Source organism: Panonychus citri, unplaced genomic scaffold (assembly GCF_014898815.1).
Source record: "Panonychus citri isolate SS breed McGregor unplaced genomic scaffold, ASM1489881v1 Contig00129, whole genome shotgun sequence".
NCBI lineage: Eukaryota > Metazoa > Arthropoda > Arachnida > Trombidiformes > Tetranychidae > Panonychus > Panonychus citri.
The window spans coordinates 306918-326798 of NW_026515534.1; the positions used below are offsets into that span (position 1 = coordinate 306918).

General features: G+C 32.6%; 3 protein-coding genes across 4 annotated transcripts; 2 read left to right on the top strand and 1 right to left on the bottom strand.

Moving 5' to 3' along the window:
• Positions 1-8979: 8979 nt before the first annotated feature.
• LOC128390825 (uncharacterized) lies at positions 8980-11149 on the bottom strand. The gene is made up of 3 exons (XM_053350594.1): positions 10599-11149; positions 10381-10533; positions 8980-10316 (listed from the first exon to the last, which is right to left on the bottom strand). Exons 1-3 carry the CDS (start codon positions 10984-10986, stop codon positions 9331-9333), a joined length of 1527 nt encoding a protein of 508 aa, XP_053206569.1. The 5' UTR covers positions 10987-11149; the 3' UTR covers positions 8980-9330.
• Positions 11150-13585: 2436 nt separating this feature from the next.
• On the top strand, positions 13586-15823 carry LOC128390826 (N6-adenosine-methyltransferase non-catalytic subunit-like). Of its 2 annotated transcripts, none has more exons than XM_053350595.1 (4): positions 13586-13900; positions 14009-14394; positions 14483-15221; positions 15339-15823. In XM_053350595.1, exons 2-4 carry the CDS (start codon positions 14110-14112, stop codon positions 15596-15598), a joined length of 1284 nt encoding a protein of 427 aa, XP_053206570.1. In that variant the 5' UTR covers positions 13586-13900; positions 14009-14109; the 3' UTR covers positions 15599-15823. The 2 variants fall into 2 exon arrangements, with proteins under 2 accessions (XP_053206570.1, XP_053206571.1); XM_053350596.1 differs by having other exon boundaries at positions 13586-13852.
• Positions 15824-16326: 503 nt separating this feature from the next.
• On the top strand, positions 16327-19746 carry LOC128390827 (kelch domain-containing protein 3-like). The gene is made up of 6 exons (XM_053350597.1): positions 16327-16494; positions 16793-17374; positions 17457-17627; positions 17738-18272; positions 18807-18880; positions 18997-19746. The coding sequence occupies exons 2-6, from the start codon at positions 17185-17187 to the stop codon at positions 19158-19160; spliced, it is 1134 nt and encodes a 377-aa protein (XP_053206572.1). The 5' UTR covers positions 16327-16494; positions 16793-17184; the 3' UTR covers positions 19161-19746.
• The last annotated feature ends 135 nt before the right edge of the window (positions 19747-19881 follow it).

A 19881-nucleotide genomic window follows, 5' to 3' on the forward strand; every position in this document is an offset into this window, starting at 1 on the left:
ATCGATTTTCGACTCCTGAATCGCATAACGAATGTTGCTTCGCAACCGATGCCTCGAATTGACGATTGCTTTGAAACAGTCAGAGGAGGAAAGTTCTTTAACCTGTTCGACTTATGTCAGGGTTATCACCAAATAGAACTACCTAAAGGCGAAAGAGAAAAGACAGTGTTTGTCACCCCCGATGCAAAATATCACTACAAAAGACTCCCCATGGGACTATCTGGAGCCCCATTCATATTTCAAGGTTTCATCAACAAGGTACTTGAAGGTTTACAGTTCACCCAATGCCTTGGATACTTTGATGACGTTCCTGTGATAGGACGAACATGGCAAGAGCTCATGGAAATGACTAAAGTCGTACTCGAACGATTCAAAAAATACAACTTAAAAGTACGATTAGAAAATGTAAGTTTGGTTACTCCGAAATCAAATTACTTGGTCACATTGTCAATGGAACTGGAATCAAACCAGACCCGAAAAAAGTTGACGCTCTAAAGAAACTGCCATATCCAAAGACAATTAAACAATTGCAAAGTATACTAGGTTGCTATAACTACTTTTCCCGATATATTCCAAATTTTTCTCAGCTAACTGCCCCGTTATACAGATTAATCTCTAAAGAGAGAAGATTCGCAATGTTACCAGCAGATAAAAAAGCCCTAGATACACTCAAAGATTCACTCATCTCAACAACCCTATTGGTACACTTTGATCCGAACATGAGAAGAAAAATTTCAGTCGATGCTTCCGACATCGCCGTAGGAGGAATCCTACTACAAGAAGATAAAGATTCTCCTGAATACTCTAAAGATACACCAATTGAAAGCATTAAACATTGGCTTCCGTTATCTTTCTTTTCGCAAAAGCTCCAAAAACATCAAGTGAATTACTCCGTCTCTCAGAAAGAGTTATTGGCTATAACCGTAGGAGTAGAAAAATTTCGACACTACCTCGAATACGAAGAATTCCTTATCGAGACCGATCATCACGCTCTATGCTCAATCAACAAAGTCGAATTCAAAAATGCTCGATTGAGAAGATGGCAATTAATGCTTGGAATGCTCAAGTTCAAAGTTATCTATAGAGAAGGTAAAGCTCATGCACCCGATTGCCTCTCACGATATCAAACAGAATGGGAAGAAAAAGATATTATCGACCCAGAAGAAGAATTCATGGACAAAATTTACATGAGTTTCGAACCATTGAAAGAACAACAAAGCCACGAAATTGGACTGAATGTGATCAACTTTGTCCTTGATAATCCATCTTTAGATATTGCTGAACCCCCAAAGTTCATTTATCTTCAAAAAGAATCTAACCTTTGGAAGGAAAAGATAATTGAATTTCAATCTAAAGATAATGAGTGTCAAGAAATTGGTAAAGCAATAAAAGAAAAAGACAAAAAGATTTGCCAACGATATGTCATAAAAAATGAAATGATTTATCGCAAAGGAAAGTTCGAAAATTTGCCGCCTCGAATAATCATCAATGGTGAAATCCTAAAGGAAATATTCCAAGAGGAACATTCATCACCAACTGGAGGTCATTTCGGACCAGAAAAAACGTATCTGATTATCTCACCAAGATATTATATGAAATATCTGTACGATGAAATTAAAAGTCTATGTGACAATTGTGCTACATGTGCTAAAGCAAAACCCGCTCCATTCATATTCGCTAAAGCAAGTACCAAACCGATCCCTAAAAGGAATTTCGAACGACTCGAATTGGACGTTCAAGGTCCCATCATCATTAACAATGTAAAGAAATAAAGCTCCGAGCAAAAGTATTGGGAAAAGTTTCTAAATTACATTTTTAATTGTTCTAAATTAACAATATTAGTGTAGAAATTGAATCTATGAGGAATCGAAAGCTCACTATTTGATTATGTGTTAATAGAGTTTTAGTGAAGTTGAATTTATTTTTCCGTGAGTTACAGGCCATTTACTTCGGTAAATTCGAAAATTAAAAGGCCGATTAGAAACGACTCAAATTTTCGGGCTATGAATGTGATCTGAGTTACAAAAATATGATAATGAAAATCTATATACCTGAAAATATAGTCTGTCATGTTTTTATCGAAATTGAACCATAGGTTAAAGTTTAATACGCAAAAGTTTCAGAAATTTTCTCAAAACTATTGTGAAAATTTGAAAAAACTTGAAAAAATTCCCATTCATTAACATGCAAAAAATTTGAGTCTTTTTTTAACAGCACTTCGAGACGCATTCAATCACGAATTTAAGACCTGAGACTTTTAGTTGATTATTGAAAAGGAATTAATTATGTAGGCTAATTAATACTGATTCGATTGATGTGTTTTAAAGAAATTTAGCCTTGTTCATTCTTGAACGACTTTTGTTCAACTGATTCCCAATACTTGTGCTCGGAGCTTTACATTCTTGTTATGGTTGACACTTTCCCGTTATGTTCATGCCAAAATCTACCGTAACCAAAAAGCCTCTACGGTTATCGATTTCCTCGATAGATTTTTCAACATCTATGGACATCCAAAAGTGATCCAAACTGATCAAGGTACGAACTTCATGAGTGAAGAGTTAGCTCAATACTTTACCCTATTAGGAATTAAACATGAGAATTCAAACTCATATCATCCTCAGTCTCAGGGAATAGTTGAGAGAGCTAATAAGACAATTGCTGAAAGGTTAAGAACATTAACTATTGAAATAGGAATTAAAAACTTAGACAAAAGTTTAGAAAAATCTCTTTTTGCAATCAATACAGCCACACACAAAATCACTAGATTTCCGCCTCATTTTCTTGTCTATGGACAAATGCCTAGAAGAAAGTTAGATAATCATTTAGATATTTATCATGAGATACCATTTACTCAAGCTCAAGCGCTTAAGATAGCTCACGCTCGCTTAAAAGCACAACAATATTATTATATCAATAGATCAAAATCGCTTTTCAAAGCTCCACCTTATCAAATAGGCGATTTCATTTGGTTAGCAGAAAGATCTGTCAATGACGAAGTAGGAAGAAAGTTTACTCCAAAATTCTATGGACCATTCATGGTTTATGCTATGAAGAAAGGTTCTCTTCTTTTACTTGATCCTGTTAGCCCAGAATTTGAACTTTTCAGTACTAATGTAATGAATACGAAAGCCTTTAAAGGACAGTTAACTGAACAAATGAAAAGTTTACAAGAAAAATTTTTCAATACAAATTCAATTGAATGGCTAGAGCCAGAAAACCCAGAAATAGATTTAAGTCTAATTAATCACCAAGATCAAGAAACTAATCAAATGAATGAAACCTTATCTAAAGATAATCAACAATCTATTGACCAAAATGATAATTTAAATCTTGAAAACGATGAAACAAATAACTTTGAAGTTGAAAACTTAACTCACTCTAATGATAGTTACGACCAAGATCAAGTTCAAGATCAATTGGTAAACCCAATTCAAGATGAAAATCAACCACCAGAACAAACAATTAAAAAACCAAAACAAAGATTAAGTGCTGACAAATTGATCATCTCAAACAAAGATCAAATTTTATCTAAAGATAATTATCCTTTAACAAGATCTAAATTGAAACAAATTAATCAAGCAAATGAACGACAAAGTTACATCATTTATTGCCTTGGTATTAACCCAAAGAAAAATTTCCCACAACAAGACAATCAAAAGTCTATTGACATTAAGTGTTTTCTAAAGAAAGAGTCAACATCAAATTTTAATCTTTGTGGTCAACAATCAAAATCAAATCTTCATCCTTTTAATCTGTTCATCAAAAAGCTTTTAATTAAAGTGATTAGTGCTCAAGTTTCCGCTACAATTTTCACAGCGCTAATGGAGAAAATATCTAAAGATATAAAAACAAACGCTCAAGATGGTCAAGATCACACTTCGACTTCCGTTGTTATTGAAAGCGTTTCCCCTAATGGTAATCAAATCACCTCATCACAACTTCCATCTTTAGATACAGTACCTTTCCCAGTTCATCCAGAAGATTGCCCCAGTTATATTCAACGAATTTCTAAAAGTGACACTGACAGTGATTTACCCTCATCAGAAAATCAAAACGATTCAGTTACCCCTTGTGATCTCACTTCAAATTCATCACAAAATTCATCTTCATCAGTGAACCCAAGTTCTAGTTCTGAATCAGAAGTTTTCTTAAGTGAATCGTCCACCTCGTCTAAAGACAATCTATTGATAAAATTCAGTGAACTTGAAAGTGATTCTGAAAATAAAAGTGTTTACTTCACTTCTGTTTCTAAACCTCAGAAACAAATCTTCAATTTTGATCTCTACGATAAACCAAATCCTCTAAAGAGACACCGAGTTCAACCTTATTGTGAACCAAAAAGATCAAAATTTTCATCAACTTCATCAGATTCGAGCATTTTAAAGCCAATTAAAATTCATCATCTCCCAAGTTTTGACTGTCCATCAACATCTACTGGTATCATAACCCCGCGTTATAAAGCTACTTTAGTAAACGACATTGAACAATCAATTGATACCTTTAGGCAAATCAAGTTAAACATTGAAAAGTCTAGAGACATGTCATCAGAAAGTGATAAAATTCAGTCAAAACCCGAGGATGCTCATCATCATGAAAATGTAACCCAAGAGGTCAAGAAGAATTACCTTGGACCTGATGATTACGTTTGGGAACGTAATGTTTATCCCGCTCCGAATCCTGTTCAGCCTTTACCTGACTATGTTTCTAAAGAAAAGTTTTTCGAAGTGAAAGTTTCAGTTCAATCTTTGGCTCAAGAACTTAAAAATAAACAAGTCAAGTACATCAATCTAATGAGAGAAAAAATCTACCATAATCTCATTGCTGATCCAATTGTTCATCAACTCGATATGGACAAATTACCTAAAGGATTACCTTTAAGCAAAGTCATTTTAGATGATATTTATGTGATCCTAAAGGAAATCAAATGTTGTTTTTGCGAACACATTGTCATCGATCCAATGAAATGTACTTCCTGTAATCAATTGTACTGTTTTAAATGTTATCAATGGTTAGCCAAATTGATAATTGAACTAAAGTTCACCCCAGCAACATCATCTCACCAATTCATTTGTATCATCGGCTCATGCATCATCAAACATGCCCCTCATGCAGATTATCCCTCGATTGGTAAGATTGAAAAATCTGAAGCTATGACTAAATATTATTCTGCTGAATTTATTTGTCGTCGTCAACTCTGTGGAAAGAAGCTAAAGCCAAATGAATTTTCGAGACATGAAGACAATTGTCGTCGTGGTCTTTTTGACGATGATTACGAGTTCGAATTGAATAAAGATTTTCGACATGGTGAAACTCGTCAACAAATCAGTCAAGAACCAAGAAAAATTACTTCAACTCTCCCGTCTCACCTAAAGGCAGCAATAGCTGAAATTCCAAACATCCCAAAATCTTACGACTCTCAAGCAGCTAGATGGCAAGACATCTTTAAAGAATTTGCTTTCCTAACTTACCTAAAGGAAAACAACCCTGAAGATCCCAAGTTAACTCCTCAAGCCATTAGAAATTTCGCCTCGAATCGGTAACTATTGGTCAAGTTACAAAGAGTTAGTGATCCGTCTTGATTGCTGAACACGAACAGTTCCTTCAAGAAATTGGATTTCCACCTGTCATAGGTAAACTACCTGAACTGAATCAATTTATTCGCTGCTACCATCACCTGGAATACAATTCCTGGTTACCTCTTAAGAAATCAGCTGAATGGTTAGCTATCGCCAAAGTAAACCTCATCGACACCCAAGGAATCAAGATATTTCTAAAGAAAACAAATTCATGGAACAACCTTTTGTTCGTATTGACCCAATTTCGCTTTTATCAGCTGAAGAACAAAAAGTTTTAATAAGCGAAATAAATAAACTTTTCCCATCGTTAAGATCATTAGATCGATTTCAACCAAAAATGGAAAAGTCAAAACCTCATCATCATCATCATCATCCGTCTATCAACAAAAGAAACCCGAAAGCTGAAGGTTTAGAAATCTTTCACTCAAAATCAGTGATCAAGCTTCCAATGATGAAAGATGAACTTATCATGGAAAAGATTCTAGAGAATACAACTAAACATGACAACCCTGAATTAGTGTTCTCAATGCATATGGCCTATTGTCGAGTAATTGAACCTCGCTATAACGAATCTGGTTTCATTGGAAACAAAGCAGTTTGCAGACCAGTTTGGGTGATTATAGTCAATGGTCGTCAAGAAATCATCTACGACTTTCGTCAGATATTCAAAATTGATTTCATGGACACCTCATCATGGTCTTACTCGATTGGACATTCGCCATAGCAAGTCTCATATCAGTTCGAGACCAAGTGATCCAGTATCTTGCTTCGTGCAAACAGTTAGTTGGATCTGGACTGATCAACATGCTTAGAGCCCTTGGCCTAAGTTTCCCTGAAATTGACGTTCTCAAGCCTAAGATGCGAGATAACTCAATATTTTCACCCTATAGGGAAAGTGCTTGTTCCTTATCACTTGTAGCCTTTCTCGTATTCAAAGGATATACCATCCAGAATGAAATTCATTCCCCTGGAGTTGAAGCCATCGTCAGTATGCAGCTCTACATGGCCTTTTGGCAGGAGATAGAGTCTAAGTGCCACTTCATAGAAGATGGAATCCATTTCGCTAATGCTATCGTCACCTGTAATAACACTAAAGTGTCTCGTCTCTTATTCATTTACGATAAAAGAGTCAAAGAAAATCAAGCAGAGTGGCCTGAAAATTGGCATTACTATGGACTAAGGCCAGTAAAAAGAGAAACCCCAAGTTTCAACGAACGATGTGCCTACCCGGACGAGGATGGAAAAGAAACTCCGATTCCAAGTGACTTTGAAATTCAAATTGTTGAAAATTTCATTGAGGAACCGATTCATAAGCCCCTCGCCATCACCTACCCTTAAGGAAAATCCACCAAAGCCTTACAATGATTCATGAGAGAAATCTTCATCATAAACCCGAGGAAGTGTTAGGTAGAAAAACTAACCCTCATGAACATTGATCATCCTTTAGGAATTGGTACCTTAAGGCATATTCATCATTTTAATAATTTTCTTAAAACTTTTTAATTTCTTTTTATAATTTTCATTTATCTAAAATTTCCGTTAAAATTAAGATTGTAATCAAACTCTAAAGAGACAAAAAGTCTTGATTAGATTAATCATAGAGTTTAATCAAAAGACAAATTTGTGTTAATCTTTAGATTAACCAAGTTAATCAAATTGTTCTCAACGGTTAAACTAATAGTTCAACTCTATTGAGACAATTGTATCTTTTGCTTCTTAAAGCTATTGTCTAGCAATTAGCTTTTTTAATCTTATCTTTGATTTTCAGTTAATAATAATTTTGTATAAAAACCTAAAGGTAATATGAAATAGAGTGAGTGTTAATTTGGTGTAAGTACAAGTCAGATGAATCTGTCACAAACTTAACAATTACATGCTCAACGTTCAATTGAAATTGAATTAACTCAAGTTTCCTAAGGTTTTTCTCTTATAAGAATTTTCTATTATTTGTGTTCTCCCCCCACTTATGTTAACCCTTTACCTAATGGTATTCAGTTCCCTTATTTTAATAAAATTACATTAAGCATTAAGAACTTTGTGAATTCCCTGGTGATTTCGGTGATACTTGGAAGACTTTACGGGATCCAGTATACGAAACTGTCAACACTAGGAAAATTGTGAAGGCCTAGTGAAATCTTCTGATAGGAAATCAGCTTTAGCTATACTTTTCAGTTAAAACCATTAAATCCCAAATTTTACCCTTCAAAATGAAAGCTTAATTGTTTTCGCAAGAATCAAAAATCGAGAAAACTTATAAAATTATTACCTAGCAATTCCTGTTATATATCAGGGAGAAATTGAAAAATAGTTGCATTACCATCTATTGGCTGAATTGTTAAATTCTTAATTAGCTCACGTTTTTTTGATCTCCTGGAAACTTATCGGTGTTTTATCTACTAAGATACCATTTAATTTCTCTTTTATGTTTAATCTTATGAATAATATTGTTAGATATTATATTTTAAAAGTGTAGAAGAAAAAATTTCGTTGAAAGCGACATGAGTCCCATTAACTTTGGGTGACAATTGATGTTTTGCAGCTTCGATAGCTGGATGTCTTTTCCGATCAGATCGTTTCTCTGTAAGATGTGGGTGATATTTTTAGTTTATTGTCTCTATTTTGGTCAATAGTTACTCTTGGAACCGGTTGGGTTCTTGTTATTCAAACAACACCTATGAGAATAACAAGAGTACAAGATAATTATCATTCTTGACTTAAGTTGCAACTTCGAATTGATTAAATTGTAATAAAGATCGGAAAAGGAACTTAAGTTTCTTTATTTATTACATTTTGCTCTTCTTCAACTCTTCCAAATGATATTTAGATTAGTCTAGTAATCAATTTGATATAAAGTAATTAGCAGTAAAATGATATTACCGGGTAACACAAATTTATCAATTCAATCGTTTTAGTACAAATCATTACAGTACCAAACAATCACTAACTTATCACAATTATCATCTTTTTCTGAAAAACTAATAATAATCATCGAGAAAATAGATTTTGAAATTTTGACATTTTTTCAGAAAAATTGATAAAAAATTAGCTTTTTTAACATTGAGTCTATGGAAACTTAGTTAATTTTTCTAAAAAAATTTCTTAATTTCAAAATCTATTTTCTCGATGATTAATATTAGTTATTAATAATTGTTAATTTTCACATTTGATTCACCCTTTATACAAACATGTATACGAGTATCTGATAATCCTTTGATTATTCAACTGTTTCTGTGAAATTTAAACTTGATTCAAGATTCAAATTGAATCATAATTAACTTAATCATCCCCACATTCAATTTGGACTGTCCCTCGTTTTTGCAATATTTCAAGCCACTAATTGTTATAATTAATTAAGTTTACTTCTCACACCTAACTAAGTCTAACCGTATCTAACCAAACCAAACCAAAAATGTCCAAACCTCATTGAGACCAGTAACAAACTCAACCAAATCCATTAATTGCAATTCTTGAACAATTTTAACCTGAATAAGTGCTAATTTACAAAACAAAATGATTAACTTCAACGTTGACCTGAAATATTGCGAAAACGAGGGACAATCGTTGTTTATTAATTTATATAAAAGAAGCAAAAATTTTACATTAACTTTCTTTGCCGATCTTAGTTATTGATAGAACCAAATTGATTTCGATTTACTACTAGAACTTGGCAAACAATGTAGTCGCAATTACAATCGAAATAAATCATTGAGCTCGATGATAATGACAATTATCCAAATGTTTTACTATCGAGATTTCAGTTTTTGCTGACAATCGAATCATCTTTTTCTTGATCATCCTTTGCACCCAGATTACTACCTGAAAGATGAGGCCTGCGCAATTTAATCCATAGGAAAATGCTGAAGGGAAATATCGCCAATCCAGCAAAAAGATGGTTACACAATCCCGGATAGGTGGCTAAAGTTGCATTGAAAATCTTGACAAGAACCCAATCGGTTCCAAGAGTAGCTATCGACCCAAATACGGACAATAAACAAAAGACACCACCAACTTCATCTTGCTCGACAACGTTACAGAGAAGTGATCTGGTTGCTGAATCCATAAAAATGTAAAGACATCCAACCGTCCAAGCTATGAAATAACCTTCAGTTGATAACCATGAGCCAACGATAATTTGTTGAGCAGCATGAGAAGTGATAGCTATCAACCCGAGGGTTGTATCAGATGCACCAAGTTTTTCAATCAGAATTCTGGGTCCAAATGATTGTAAAAGAGCGGGAAAAGCTGTTAAGATCGATTGATAAAGTGAATATTGATAATTCGACCAACCATAAGCCTTTTGGGCGAATTGAAAGGATGTTGTGTTATCAAATGAGAAATCGATACTAAGTAAAATATCTGACATTATCAGTATGAATAAAACTCCCCTTCGACCTTCAGTTCGAGGTCTAGTCAAAGTACTGAAAAGTTTTTTAAGAGCTTCAAGTGAAAATACTTTGGATATAAATTCAGCGATTGGACCAACGTTTTCCTCGGAAACTGCACTTTCCACCGATTTCTGAGTCTTATATGGAAGATTGTGATTAGCGTGATCAGGATTTTTCTTTGTTCTTTTTTCGTTTAATTTATAAACTGTTGGTACTTTGAAAGCGAAAAAACAAATCGCAATCAGTTTAAATATTAATGATATTATAAAAACTCCGAGATAATTATGCACTTGATGAGGGAACCAAGGTTTCTGGTCAAGAATCCAACCTCCACAATACTGACCAGCAACTGAACCTAATTGTTGAATGAAAACAATAAGTAAATCAACTTAATTTTGATAACTTCTTTGAAACTTTACCCATTAAACTGGCAACATCAATGGAAGCAAATTTAATAATCCGTTTCTCTGGTGGATTAGTCAATACAACGTAAGTTTGAAGGGCCATAAATGTATTTCGGATTGTACCAAATATCCAAGGTAAAAGGTCAACAACTAATACAGTTTTCGGATCTAAACGAGAAAAAAAGTCGAAATGTCCAACAATCTAATCTATTTTCTTCGTACAATAAACTTACCAAGCTCAAAGTAAACAGCATTACCAATAAGAACAAGAATTTGTATTATCATTGAAATACATGGCATGAGAATGATGAACTTCAAGTGATTGATATAATTGTTGATCCACGAACCTACGAACAGGGTTGTAGCGATAGCGGGAAGTTTACCAAGAATTGAACGATAACTGGAAAGTAATGAGGCCTCTTTTAGAACTAAAGTTTTATTAGAAGATTTATTGTTAAGACAATCATCCAAAGTGAAACCAAATCGATTCAAGCAAATTTTATCTTCTATCAATTGAGTTACGACCGTCGATTGTACCGTTAGAGCAAACATGAAGAGAAGGTAAAAAAATTCCAAATGAAAATCTTTCAATGTAGCAATCAATGAATTCACTTTCCCCATTGTCGTTTACTTCGATGACTTTTTTCACGAACTTCTAACTTCGTCTCTAGAGAATCGTTATTCAACTTTAGTTTAATAACAGAACTTATTCATGGATAATAATAAGCGACTAAAGTTGAACTATTAGGTTAACAAGAAAAAGGTAATTCAACACCTAATCAACTTGTAACTCGTCGAATGAAAATTAATTTGTTTATATATTGTTATGGATTTCAAGTGCATTAGTTTTTGTCTCTTTCTGTATTGATTAACTTAATCAGGATTCGGCATTTAGCGCAAATTCATAGGCAGAATAAGAACTTTACTCGTTTTTAGACTAATTCAGAATAATTAAAGTATTAGTTGATTAAATCTTACAGCATACTCTAATCTTCTTGTAGCTCTAATATGATACAAAAGTTTTGTCTTGTTTTCCATATTCCTTTCCATATTAATCATGATACGTGAAGGACAATTTACCATTTTTACCTAATAATTATCTGAAGCTCATACGATTAATCGTTTTAGATGTGATTAATAACAAACTAATCTTATCGTTCATCGAGCTTAGCTTAGATTTGGTCTAAAAAAGATCATTCCTTAAATGATCTTCGTTGAAATTTCAGAAATGCATGAAATTCATCAAACAAACTATGAAAAGTTTTATTCATTTGCAGACCAAATTTCCCATAGATTATAATGTAATTTTGTCCGAAAGTGGATAATTAGACTGAGACTGGAGATGAAAGTGAAGGCCTCATTAGGTATGATGTGAGAAAAGCAAAGTACATCGGCGAAAATAGCTGAATAGCCCTGTAGAATTTCAATCTTTTAAAGTGTGAGAACAGTTATCTTGATTATAAATGTGAAATAATTTTCACATCTCAACCTTTGGTACATATTAATATTTACAACCATCAAATTGGATCTTTGGATAATCAAATTCTGAACCATCAATCAATTAATCCAATTTGTAAATTTTTACTCATCTTCACCAAATTATTTGTAATTCAAACTTATTACTTATTGTAATTTCCCTTCTCTAAATTATCTGGTACAACTTTCGTCTTCGGAGGAACTGCAGTACTCCCCTGTAGTTAACAGAGTTCAATCGTCGCACGAATAGTGTGAAATGAAGGCCCTCTTTTATCATTGTTATTAATATTTTATATTTCTGATTAGAGAAAAAGAAAAAGAAATTGGAAGAGAGAGAGAGAGAGAGAGAGAGAGAGAAAGGAGAAAAATTAAGACTCCTTTTTTGCTGAAAATCGATAAAATCGATCGATTCGACTTCGGCTGAAGTTTTCCTTGTTCAAGAGGAAGTTAAAATTTTAAGAATTTAGTCTGAAAAAAAGAAGAGAATTCGATATGGGTTAAAAGTTCTAAGTTTTTGGGTTGAAAACTGCAGAACTTTTATCAACCCACTACCTCTTTGACTCCTGTAGAGATTCTGGATGCTGTAAACTAGCGATTATCTAATATACAAAAAATTGACGAGGCGATACTGGACCAACTTTAGATAGAGAAAAGAAAGTTGTATTAAATCCCAAAGAAACAAAAAGCGTTGAAATTATTACGATGCAATAATAGCTCAGTTTCAAGAGAAACAAATCAACTAAAGTAAACTCGTGAACTATCATAATTTTGGTATCAACTTGATCCACGCGATAAGATAAACTATAATAAAAACAGAAATAAAATATCAATTGCATTTCATGAATCAAGCAACCATGGGGTCGGTAGTTAATCTTGCAACTGATTAGGTTCTTGTCAAGATTTTCAATGAAACTTTAGTAACTTACTCGGGATTATGTTACCATCTATCTACTGGATTAGCTGTATTTCCCTTTTATCACTTGCAGAGGTTAAAAAGTATAAACAAGAAAAAGATGATGAAATTTTCCGATAAATTGAAATTCAGTTGAAACCCAAACTCACACCCACCACAAGAGTACAAGATAATTATCATTCTGATTTGTAGTAATTAATGAAGAAAACTATTCTATTCTTATTTGATCAAGTTAATCCACTTAACTAAATCATTTAGTGAGCATCTTATTTTAAAATTTCAATATTACAAATGAAAAATTCACAGAATCTTAATTCATATATGATGATGAAGATTTTTTTCAAAAATTTATCAATTGTTAATCAAGAAATATTGAAGAAGATACAAAACTATTTAGTTTAATTGTTTGGGTAAAAATCATTTACATCACTATAATATAACCATTAACTAATTAAGATTATCATATTTTTCTGGTAATTTATTATCCCAACAAGAGATAATTAATTGTCTCCTTTTAATAATCTGGAAATTGATGAAATGATTAACTTTCACATTTTCTATTATATTTATTAACTATAATTACAATTGATAGTCTCAAATAATCTAACCAATTTGAGAAGTTAAAGAGAGATTAAAATTTTTGCTAATCAATCTAATTAGACAAAAAAATTCTCACGGATTCAAATTGCTACTTTGATGATTAACTTTTTTTTTCTCAAATTCTGATTGTCGGTAGTGAGAATAGCGATTGGCTATTCTACGAGAACTTACAGTTAACATGTGTTTCCATTTGTTTGGAAAAATTTCTTCACTCATTTTCTGTCATCTCTTTGGTTTTAATTATCATTTTGTTTTCTATTCCATTTTCATCTTAAACAATTAAGTTAATTAACTCCCATTCAGTTTATATTTGATTCTATTCAATCACCAGTTCTTTTAAATTCACTCATTTGGAATCAGTAATTTGTGTTTACATCAATTCTTCATAATTCAATATTGAAAATTTTTTTCTTCTATTCTGATTAATTGTGGTCAGAATTTGATCTAAATTTTTAGTGAAATTGGTCATTGATTGATCTTTAATTATGTTTATCAAAGGTTAGTATTTTCGTCCACTTGATTGTATGATAATTATTCAATTTATTGGTAAGTAATTGTATTCTTAACTTCTTCCTCTCTTTGGTGAATTTTGATTGTTTTCGATTAGGATTTTAATTTGGTTTGAAATTTTTCTTCTCTTCTTTTTGTAATTAGCTCATATGTTATATTGTGAATGGATTTCCAGTCAATAGATTTATTGTTAAATTGTGATTGTGATTAAGTGAGAAGTGTCAAATCTTCACCTAATTGTTAAAATGGTCCAAGAAACTGATGTAAAGGATTGTCTAGATGATGGTAACAAAAATGATCCACAGATTAAATCTTTAAAGAACAAGATGAAAAAACAATCTAAATTAAGACGAAATCTTCTTTGTAAAATTTTCCGTTGTGATCCATCACAATTACGATCTCTTCTTGGTACTGACAATGATCGTGATCCCAGTGATTGTTTCAATAAAAACGAGAACGGTAACTCATCAGAAAATGGATCTTCTCGGGAACTCGCACCGATTTATACAGATTCAAGCATCTTCTCAAAGGTAAGCATTTAATCAGTTAATTAGTGGGAAGGAAAGAAAAAAAAACTTTCATTTTTCCTTATGAATTTGTTTTTGTTCATTTTCTCAGGGTACTCAAAGTGCTAATCCACACAATGATTATTGTCAACATTTTGTGGACACTGGTCAAAGGCCTCAAAATTATATTCGAGATGTTGGTCTTGCTGAGCGTTTTGATGAATATCCCAAATTGAAAGATTTAATTCGCAAGAAAGATGAGCGAATCCGTGAAACGAACACCAAACCAATGTACCTTAAATGTGATCTGCGAGAGTTACCTTTAAAAGAATTAAAGTGTAAATTTGATGTTATACTAATCGAACCTCCTTTAGAAGAGTATCAACGAACCCGAGGTGCCACTAATATCGACTTTTGGAATTGGGAAGAGATTGAGAAATTATGTATTGAAGATGTTGCCGCTCAAAGGAGTTTCGTTTTTCTCTGGTGTGGATCAAGTGAAGGCCTTGATTTGGGACGACATTGCCTACGGAAATGGGGCTTCCGGAGGTGTGAAGATATTTGCTGGATTAAAACGAACATTAAAAATCCCGGATTTTCTAAAAATCTAGAACCAAATGCAATCTGCCAAAGAACAAAAGAACATTGTCTAATGGGAATCAAAGGGACAGTTCGACGAAGTACCGATGGAGATTTTATTCATGCCAATGTCGATATTGATTTGATAATAAGCGAAGAACCAGAATATGGTTCCATCGAGAAACCTGAGGAAATTTTCCACATAATTGAACATTTTTGCCTTGGTCGAAGAAGATTACACGTTTTCGGCCGTGACACTACAATTAGACCTGGTAAATAATATTCGTCCAAATACTTATCACTGTGAATACGAAATAATATATTCGACAAACAAAAATTCACCATTCAAACTAACGATTGATTGTTATTCTTGTATTGTTTATATTCAGGTTGGTTCACCGTAGGTCCCGGATTGACAAATAGTAACTTTAATGGTGAAAAATATTTAAAAAATTTCGAAGCCCCTAATAGTCATTTAACTGGATCAACTGATAAAATTGAAAGCCTTCGACCTAAGTCACCAGTACCCAAGAATAAGAATCAATCGACAATTGGAAATAGACCAAATCAACAGAATCGAAATCATCAACAATCAATGGCAAGAGGTGGTAATAATAATACCAGAATCTCAACGATAATCCGAAGATGATCAAATATCAAAGTGGCAAAATTTAACACAAACTCTAAATGTTAATTAATATTTTTTTTCTCTCCATCAACTTTTAATCAACTCGATCACAATCAACAATTTCATTTGTATAAATCACAAACCTAAATCGACTTGTATCTTGTGTATCAATGTAATGGAAACCCAATCGTTTCCTTAATTATATTAATTCCAAAGGCCAAAAATATTAATCAACATCTAATATTATCACTTGTATCATTTGAATTTTTTTCATTTCAATTGTAAATTTCATCTAATTAGCCTGAGAGTTAACTTAGAGAGGAATCAGTTGATTAACAATCTAATAGTTGGCAGGTAATCAAATGAACATAAACTTGGCAAATAGATTGAAAAGCAAAAAATCAACAACAATCAACAAATTCACATGAATTCCATTGAATACAATCAAGAATAGAAAAAAAAATTTCTCTTTTCCAAATCAACTAATTATTGTCACTTGAGAGAAAAGACAAATTTGTAATTAGTTGATTACGAAAACGAAACATTAACCAATTGTTTGTACAACAGTTTTCCATTACATGGATGTTAACGACAGTTAATCAACAGATTGATTGGTGATTAAATTTTCGACGAGTAATTGTGATTAACTAATTTAACGAGAAAAGGAAAACAAATCAACATTTTCTATGGTGAGTAAACCGATGAGTTAATCATGAGCCAGAAAATCAGCTGACTGAGTTTTCTCATTTTCTATCTTGAAAAGATCAACAATCTAACCTCATAATCTCTGTGACTTTCAACATTTTCCCCACTGATTAGTAAATTAATTTTTAATTTACTTTCTCTGAAATGACAATAGAATCAAGTATCAATTACAATAATCTATTGTCGTCAACAATTTCCATCGATTTTATTTAGTAAGTTTACCAGAGATGATTATATGTTTTTCTTTGTTTATTTTCTCGTTTTCTCGTTTTCTTATTAAAGATTAAGAGATTATCCTTATTATTCAATCTTTTCTTCTTCTTCTTCTTCTTCTTACATTCTCATCATTCTCATCATCATCATCATCATCATCTTCATCATCAGTTTAGTTCTTTGTGTTCACTAATTATCTCTGTTCCAAATTTGCCTCTATATATAAATTTCTTGGTTTGTTTTGATTTGGTAAAACCACTAATTCCTATTTGGATTTTTTTTCCTTGTTCTGTTTAGTGTTCATGGTTTCAGGGTTACATGGGAATCTCATGTTATCACCTGTAATAATCTCAAGAAACACGTAAATTCACCAGTTAGAGGCTGAAAAGTTAATTTAAACCAACAAATCAACATTAATCTCTCTCTCATGTTGGCTTTTTGTTCACTAGGAACAAAGGAACAATCAATTTATTAATCATTTGTTTCGTGTTTTCATCTTGTATCTTCACTAATACTCAATCAAATTTCATATCAACAAATTCATTTCTTTTTCCTATCAGTTTATTATCTTTATAATTACTGGTCATCTTGAAATTAACTGGACACTTTCAACGGTTTAATTGCTCCTGTGTGTGGATTTACCTTTGATATTATATTGTTTGTTTATCTCTCTATCATCCAAATCATTGATGTTGATCTTAACCAGACTTGAGGGTGGACCCAAAAGAGTTAATCATGCTGCTGTTGCGGTTGATGGGATCATTTACAGTTTCGGTGGTTACATGGGCTTTGAAGATTATTCCATTGAAAGGCCCATAGATGTTTTCACCCTGAATACGGTTACATTAAGATGGAAAGAACTTCAATATTCTGATACAGGTATTAATCAATTTGCTCTTACAAAGGTTTACATATTTTTCTCATATGATTTTAATTCAATTCTCTTTCTCTCCTTTTCTAGGACGTTCTTCCAATGTTCCTTTCAAAAGATATGGACACACCGCTGTAGCTCAAGATAATATTGTCTATCTATGGGGAGGCCGAAGGGAAGAAGAAGCTTGTAATCGAGTTTTTCTATTCGATACTCTGACCCGTAAATGGTCTGCTCCTTCCGTTTCTGGTTCTACTCCTGGTACGTGTTGATTAGCCGAGAAAATTTTCCTTCTATGTGAATCTTAAGTTTGATGTTAATGATGTTTGATTTTTTCTTCTTCTTCGTCCTCTTTTCAATTATTTCAACAGGAGCACGAGATGGACACGCTGCTTGTATATCGCAAGGTTACATGTACATTTTTGGTGGTTTCGAGGAAGAGAAACAAGATTTTTCCGATATGGTTTATGCCCTGGAACTGAAAACTCTCACTTGGACCTGTTTATGGCGATTAACATCTGATATACTTAAAAGAGACTTTCTAACAGCGATTACAATCTGTGATAAAATTTACTTATTCGGTGGGCGATCTTACTCATCTCCGTTTTATGATAATAATGTATTGGAATTAGATCTCAAGGAAATGGTTTGTTCACTTCGAGTAATCAATGGATTTAAGCCTCACGGACGAAGAAGCCATTCAGCGGTTGTTGTTAATAATAAGATGATTATCTTTGGTGGTTATAATGATATTTCCAATGAACATTTCAACGATTTTATCATGTTCGATCCAGCAACTTACAAATGGGTTAAACTAAATGTACATGGTGGCTCTTTACCTTGTCCACGTCGTAGACACTGTTGTGTTTCCGTTGGTCAATTTCTTTACATATTTGGAGGAAGTTGGTAAGCAAATTAAGATGACCATTTAAATATCTCCTTCTAATTGTGTGTTTTTCTAAGCACTTAAGATATTACCATTTAGACCCCCTAGTTAAGCGTTTAGTACACATCTCACTAGTCATTAATTGATCTCTCATATTGTCAAATTTTAACCAGTGACAGTTAACTTGACACACGATTACTAATTTAATATGATAGGTTTTAATGTGATCTTAAATCATTCAGTGATTATAAACATTGTCCAAGGTAACAATTGAGTAATAAGATTATCAAAACAACTTTAAACATGGTCATTAATCAGTTAGGTCCATTGATTGCTCTTCCTTTGTATATTAGTTACCTGTTGAGAGTTGGAACTTGATTAGAAGCATTAAGCTATTAGTGAAAATGACAAGGATTGAATTCAGGAAGAGGGAAAAATTGAGTCAAGGTGATCAAGTTGCCAACAAGTACATCCAATTTTTGATACATTTGTTTTGATTTTGATTATTAATTAAAAATTAACTGTCATGATTTTATTTACTCTTCTCATTAAAGTCCATTACCTCAAGCTTCAAATTCTGAAGTACATCATCTGATGGAGCTTTGTGATCTATTTGTGATTGATACAGGTAAGTTTGCTTGATTTTTTAATTATTCTCAATATTTTCTCTTTTCATTTCTTTTACAATCAAAATCAATTTATCTCTCTCTCTCTCTCTCTCTCTCTCTCTTGGTTCATATTAAGCGATGAGTCTCCGTTCCTTGGCCTTGCAAGCCGTCATATTTCATGATTTAGAGACGAAAAATTTGACCGCTGCCCTGGAAAAAGAAGTTGAAAGTTACAAGACTGGAAATGATATTTGTAAACAATTCGAGAAATTGAACTTGGACGGTGAATTTTGGGACTAATGCCTCACTTTGAGAAATTTTTTCTTTTTCTATTCTCTCACTTTCCTGCATCAATTTCACCTTGACTTCGAAATCATAAATCTACTCCATTGTATTATTATCCATCGTCATTATCATCATGTAAAACTTGAACTCGAAACTGAGACATACAAACACACTAACAAGGATCACTTGTCAACCATCAAATTATCAATCTCCATCCACTCATAAGTGTCAATTGTAAATTAATTAACAATGGAATTGAACATGTGGACGAATCATCATTAGAAATTTAATCGACAATTAGGCTTATTGGAAAACATGAGATTCTGACGAATAATCATCATCATAATCTTGATAATTTTTCTCCTTTAACTAACTAATTTTATCACCTTGTTTTCTCGTGTTCTCTTTCAGCCTATTCTCTTCTTTCTCTCATCTTCATTTTCATCATCTTCATTCCAATAAGTCAAAGAAACTTTGACAACCTTTAATCAGGCAAATTAATTTTCTCCTCTAAAAGTAACAATTAATCGACTGATCATGTAAAATTGACGATAATAAACCTTTATTTTACCTCAAATAAAGTGCAATAAGATGATATAAATCTACAGAATTTTGTATAAATCATTTACTGAGTTTTCCAAGTCAAAATTGTTCGGAAACAATAGAACAAGAATTTGAATTTTCGATCGATTAAAAAAAGTCATAACAGCACAAGGACGCGAAAAGAGAAAATAAA